This window comes from Limanda limanda, chromosome 15 (assembly GCF_963576545.1).
Source record: "Limanda limanda chromosome 15, fLimLim1.1, whole genome shotgun sequence".
In the NCBI taxonomy this organism is placed as follows: Eukaryota; Metazoa; Chordata; class Actinopteri; order Pleuronectiformes; family Pleuronectidae; genus Limanda; species Limanda limanda.
Window position 1 is genome coordinate 11,538,922 of NC_083650.1, and position 6,396 is coordinate 11,545,317.

At 42.0% G+C, this 6,396-nt stretch overlaps 1 protein-coding gene across 1 annotated transcript; it reads right to left on the minus strand.

The window, feature by feature from the left end:
* Positions 1–2,651: 2,651 nt before the first annotated feature.
* On the minus strand, positions 2,652–5,434 carry nkx2.3 (NK2 homeobox 3). Its single transcript, XM_061087681.1, has 2 exons — positions 5,044–5,434; positions 2,652–3,792 (listed from the first exon to the last, which is right to left on the minus strand). Exons 1-2 carry the CDS (start codon positions 5,429–5,431, stop codon positions 3,158–3,160), a joined length of 1,023 nt encoding a protein of 340 aa, XP_060943664.1. The 5' UTR covers positions 5,432–5,434; the 3' UTR covers positions 2,652–3,157.
* Between the last annotated feature and the right edge of the window lie 962 nt (positions 5,435–6,396).

A 6,396-nucleotide genomic window follows, 5' to 3' on the forward strand; every position in this document is an offset into this window, starting at 1 on the left:
GAAAACAGATTTTTTTGTAGGAACGGAAGGAATTGGGTCTGGAAATCAGTTAATAGCTCAGTGCAGCCAAACCTGTCAATACTTGTTAGAAATATGGAGATGAGGCGAGTAAAGCAAAGCATAATACTGAGACTATTTGCATGAATCGGGACCTAGTGGATGCTGGCAAGTCGTTTTGCCAAATCTAGCTGTTTTTGAAACTGTGTGTTTACCACTTACCCGAGTGCAAACTTCTGTAAGAAAACCAGATGCATAAAGTTCCCAAAGCGTGCGTAAAATGGGGCTTCTTTCAATTTTGGAACAACCATTTTTGGAAGAAGTACTAATTACATTAGTTTATTACTTTGATTTATGCCTAATTTGTTTTACTTCTACACTTCTCTGTGGGAAGGCACTGACTTAAGATTTCATTTACTTCTAATTCTTATAAGAATTTAACATGCCAGCCATTCTTCTATTTTATGCGTAATATTATGATTGTTTTTGGCTTAAATGATTTTGGAGACCATGATGCCATAAAGTGTGAGATCAAAACTCACAGCAGAATTTTCACTGAATGACTAGACGGAGTTTTTTATTATGTAAAGGTACTTCCAGCCTTGTTGCTGACATGACAGGAGAGTAGCGCCGCCTTGCGGTCATGATTTTGGTGCGTAAAAAGATAAGACGATGACTCTGCACACACACATCCGCACACACTCCTCTCTCACTCATGCACCAGCCCGGGCATTACGCAATCAGCAGGCCTATCCCCGGAGAGGAGACGTGATGACAGACGCGATGATCTGCCTCCGTTCGGTTGTTTTGTTTTCTTCCTCTGACAAAACAGAGAAATCTCTGTTGGCCACAGAGCTCAACGCAGCTCCGAGGTAAGAACAATATGAAGCAGGAGAGTTTGGCACAATTACACGACGTGACATTTTAGTTCTTTAAAATAACATGCTCCTAATAAATTATGTTACTGTTGAATTAAGCAGCCCTTCCTTCACCTCCATTACATACCTGAGTTATAATTTGAGAATAAACAAAATTATATTTCCATTATCCCTTTCTTTCCTGCGAGGTAGTTTCCTCCGCACGGGATCAGTTTGTTTCAACTTATCCTGACTCTGCATGTGCATCCTCTGAATCGCTCCAGTCAGCAATTACTGAAAATGTATTCTACGGGACTGAAGTCATGCGCAAAGGGAAATGGTTTCTATTACGCACAAAAGAAAAAACTCCTTTCAATCTTGGTTTTGAGTTGTTTTCAGTCTGCACAACTAAATATATTTTTTCTTATCACACAACTCTCCTTCACTTAACACGTTGAGTTGAAATTGTATTTTTTAAATCCTGCTAGAACATATTTACATAAAATTCTGATGTCATAATATTCAAGGTAAAATGTTGGTATAAATGTAACTGCAGCTCTGCACAACTCTTTCATTTCCATTCGATGCCATGTTGGCTGCCGGGACGTTACTCGGAGGGCCACCACCACCACCAGCCTTCACTCCAGCTCTCAACCCACTGTTTCTTCTATATTTGGGCCCTGGCTCTTTTGTGGGCTCCTTGAGTGGTTGCCATTGGAGACTTTGTTTTGGGAACTCCACTCCTCGCGCAGTGATGAGCCGGAGCTGCTATCTTTGGAAGGATGCGAGATAGTGATCGCAGCGCCTGTCAGAGCAGCGGTGGCCTGGCCGCGCGTCCTCAGGCATCGCCGTCCTGTCGCCAGCTCTATTTACACTTGTGACTCCGCAGCACTTAGAGCTGACAACAGGTATGTCCTACCAGCAGCGCAGTAGCCAGGGGAAGTGGCCGGCGAGGCGACCAGAGGAGACAGACACTCGCCTTACGTTGCCAATCATCTCCATTAATAGTGTCTGCGTATTCGACCATGTCTGGGTGGCGGAGGTGTGTGTTTATGTTCATCTCGCGTGTGTGTGTCTGTGTGTTTGTGAGCCCGTATTAATATTATAATATAATTAAAGTTAGACACATCCTGAGATTATACCGATTAAATTATTATTTGATATATTATATATATATAGTGGTGGTTGTTTTGTTATCATTGTGTAGATGGTTTTATTGTTATATTTTTAGAATGATAAATTATATATTTATCTGGGCTACATCAACCAAGAGAACATTTTCGAACAATATTTATCATCCAAATCTCTGAGTTTATTCGCTCTGTGGTTCCCGAGGATCTTGGCTGTCTGGTTAATGTCCGTCTGTGAATCCTGACCGGACATTAGGTCGCCTCCGAGTTTCTGGTTCTTGTCTCAGACCAAAGTCTATCTCAAGCTTTTCTCACAAGAAGAGAAAAAAAAAAACTTTCCTGGCTTGACAAACAATTCGAGACGATGAGAAACTACATGCATTAGGAACTCAACCGCTATTTATTTGAGTTTTCTATTCCCATAGGAATGTGGAAATTTAAATTTAACGTAACGTGCATCCTACAGTATCATATGCGTACGAAAATGTGCACTTTTATAAAAATGTGTACTGCATGGTTTTAAATAAGACAATACAAGAGTGCGTGCGCACACACACACACAGACACATACACACGAAGCACAGTGCAAAACTTTCAATTGCATCATTTAATTTCATCATCATTGATCATTTTCAAAAAAGAAAAGCTGTTTCAGACTAAAACAAAGGCTGCTGTTCAAAAACATATCACACCGTCACAAAGAAAAACATAATACTTTATAAGACTGCATCGTTATGGTCCATGTTGATAATCCCAATGCATTTTGGGGTTTAAATTCAATGAGCCCAGTCAATTCCTCATGGGCTGATTATTGTGTGCATAGAACATGTATGTTTTTATAAAAATGTCCAAACGGTCCATTTTCTGTCGCACATTTTAAACAACAGGCCACACACGCACAGTCTTAGTTCAACGACAACATTCAATCATACAATCAAATATTCAACAGCAGGTTTAAAAACGTCTTTTATACTTTGTGGCTCAGAGAAAAAGGAGCATTTTCTGTCTCTCAGTCTGTGGGTCAGGGTTTCCTCACTATGTGTACTTTCTGTAGCGTGTAACAGTTGTGAATTGTGATATTCTTGCATCAGTCGATCCGATTTGTGTGCGTAAGTCTATATTCAGTCATCCCGGAGGAGTCTGTCCCGGTTGTGTTTGCGCACAGATACTGCGCTACCATGCCCGTATGCCCTGCAGAGTTCCTTGACAGGGTGTGACTGGTCCTTGGGGAGCCTGGCCTTGCGTCTGTGAACCAAGGTTTCCCAAATTCATGTTCATGAAAGCATTGGCAGAGGTGGTACTGGGCGGCAGAGCAGGTAAACTGGAGTAAGTACAAGAGTAAGTGTTGGTGTACACCGAGCTGTTGTAGCTGTAGGCTGGATAACTGTAGCTGTACGGGTTTGGAGCTCCCACATAGGACGAGTTATAGTTCTGGGATCCGCTGAGACAAGGCCTCCCGTCCCGGACCAGCACGGGCACAGCCACCCTCCTGGGCGGCGGTGGGTGATGGTGGTGGGGGTGGTGGTGACCTGCCATCTCCAGAGTCTTGTCCTGCCGCTGCCTCTTGCATTTGTACCTCCGGTTCTGGAACCAGATCTTGACCTGGGTGGAGGTGAGCTTCAGGGAGCTGGCCAGGTGCTCTCTCTCCGGGGCGGACAGGTACCGCTGCTGCTTGAAGCGTCGCTCCAGCTCGAACACCTGAGCCTGGGAGAAGAGGACGCGCGGTTTCCTCCGGGTCCTCTGCTGCTTGGTGGCGGGTTTCTCCGAATCCGCATCCTCGCACTCGCCCCGCAACACACCGCAGCTGTCTGCATGGAGAATGGAAAAATGTATATAAATACCTGCACACCAAAACTTAAACAAAACATGGTAATTATTAAGTTTTTTTAAATATTTATCCAACACTCAATGACTTCCTAATTCCCCTGCACCGTGCTACACACATTAATTTATATATTTAAAAATATTATTTTTCCCGAAATTGTTGAAGCATATAACTTATTTTGTTATGGGCATTTGAAATATTCCCTTATATCTGCAATATTTTCCCATACTATTTTTTACAACATTATGTAGATATTTAATATATGTGGCCTGAATACTTTGTAATATATAAAGTGGAAATGTAGCCTATGGATTGGAAATTCTCTTACCAACATTTTTGCTCATATTTATTCGGAATTAAACCGACATCGCTGACCTCACTGAAATAATATATTAATATTACATTTTCAAGTATTTGTTGAAGTAATTAGTTTTTCATACCTGAACATAAACATAACATAAAATTCACAAAGGAGATTAAAGATGGAAATAAACATATAATATATTGAGATTTAATGTAATGCCTGTGGTTGTTAAAAGTCCATGCATCTGGCTAAATATAAGAATTTGTCTATCTTTGAATCTGTGATTAGATATGATTTTTACTTCATATTTGTATTGTTTTGATTATTTAAAGTGCTGATCAGTGTAAACGTATAAGCACTTAAAATAACCTCAAGCTCCATATAGAGCAATTACATTTATTTAAGCTAATGAACACCATGACAACCATTTTATGGGTTACTATTGCTCAAGGTGTGGCACATGCTATCTATCTATCTATCTCTATCTCTCTCTCTCTATATATATATATATATATATATTGGAAATTCTCCTGTCCTTATATATAAGGTGTTTTTTATACATTGTCGTTACAGAAAAAAAGAACCAATTAATCAGTGTAATTCATTCTAATATTAAATTCATTTTATATGAGCCTATTGATAAAAATGACATCAAATTTTGTATTTGACTTGTTCCTCCTCTGGTCATTTGGTCCTCAGTTAAAACCACTTCGTTACCTTGTTATACAGTAAATCAACATATGGTAGCCCGCCACGTTGTCTATTAAAGTCAGTTTAGAAAATTGCCTGTAATTATTTAGCAAGAGAGATGATTACTTTTATTTCTGTGAACTTGCTTATCTGATTTTGATTCCTTTATTGGTAAATATGCTGTTACGACAGCTCCCTCGCTTGAGGATCACTGTGGGTTATATAAGCGTCTGTACTCACTGCTGTCTTGGTCCTCCTGCTCGGTCTCCAGCCGGAGTTCTGCAGAGTGGTTCTGCTCCGGGATGCCGAACATCTGGACGGGCAGACCTGATCCTACCAGCCGGTCCGGCACCGTCATGGTGTTGAGGTACGACATCCTGTCCTCGCTTTCCGAGAGGCCGGAGCTGATGGGACTGGGACTGTCCCTGCCGGCCAGCATGCAGGAGGGCGGCGAGTGGGAGCGCAGAAGTTTGTCTGGGCCCAGCTGCTGTGACAGCGCACCAGGAAGACCGAAGCAGGAGATCAACTGGAGCTGGTGCTGCTGGGTTTGTTGCTGCAACTCTAATTTGAGAATATCCTTCACAGAAAAAGGCGTGGTGGAAGAAGTTATGGCCGGGCTGGGAAGCATGATCACCAGGAGCAGAGATATGACAGACAAACGGTCAGTAGTGGGTCCGAAATTGGACCGATTTGTCTCCGGAGAGCGCGTAAAAGAAGAAAATAGCCCGTGCGTAATGGTGAAGAAGGGTCGCCCTGCGCTTGTTTGTCATGCAGACCGAGGAGGAGGACTGGCTTTCCTTCAGCTCTGACATCCCTCTCTTCTGGCTGATGTGTGTCTATGGCTAGACAGAGAGAGAGGGAGACAAATAGAGAGAGGTCGATCCTGTTTGGTTGGCTGTTCAGACAGAGCTGGATCAGCAAAGACTCTGTCCTCTCCCTTTCAGTGACGTCCTGAAGCGAGGGAGGGATTGATAGCGTCTCTCTCTCTCTCTCTCTCTCTCTCTCTCTCTCTCTCTCTCTCTCTCTCTCTCTCTCTCTCTCTCTCTCTATCTCTCTCTCTCTCTCTCTCTCTCTCTCTGGGAATTAATAAACAAAATATACTAGAACCATTTACCCCGCCCAAACTTTTAGAGTTATGTTATTTTTCACTGCAGAAAACAGAAGAAGCAACACTGAAGTCTTTGAATTTTCTATAAGTCTTAATTTAATGCAGCGCTTTTATTTGTATTTTGTTTATATATTCGCTGACTGGAATAGCATAACATCCATTATCCCCTCGTTATCACCGAATGGTCCCAAGACATCACAGCTCTTCCCATCATCACTGCGGTGGTTTTAAGATTACGCATATCTCCGTTTCCTGTCCTCGCATCCATGGATAAGATAATGTGCCAAGACTGTGGGAAATGAGATGAAATTGGCAACACACAAGAAGCCCGAATAATATAAATGCAGTGCTTCTTGTGGTTATTTATGGTTCCCTGATTTGAGAAAGTTGTGCTGGATATTTTCAACCCTAATTTGGCCACGGCGATGTTTTCCCTTGATATTAGGAGCATTAGAAACAGTATTTATGCGTAAAAAACTCAAGAA

Bases quoted from the DNA above. Each gene is read 5' to 3' on its own strand.
- nkx2.3 (XM_061087681.1), bottom strand. From the start codon at position 5,431: ATGCTTCCCAGCCCGGCCATAACTTCTTCCACCACGCCTTTTTCTGTG. The intron at 3,793-5,043 runs GTGAGTACAGAC...TTCTCCATGCAG, and splicing joins GCAGGAGGACCAAGACAGCA to ACAGCTGCGGTGTGTTGCGG.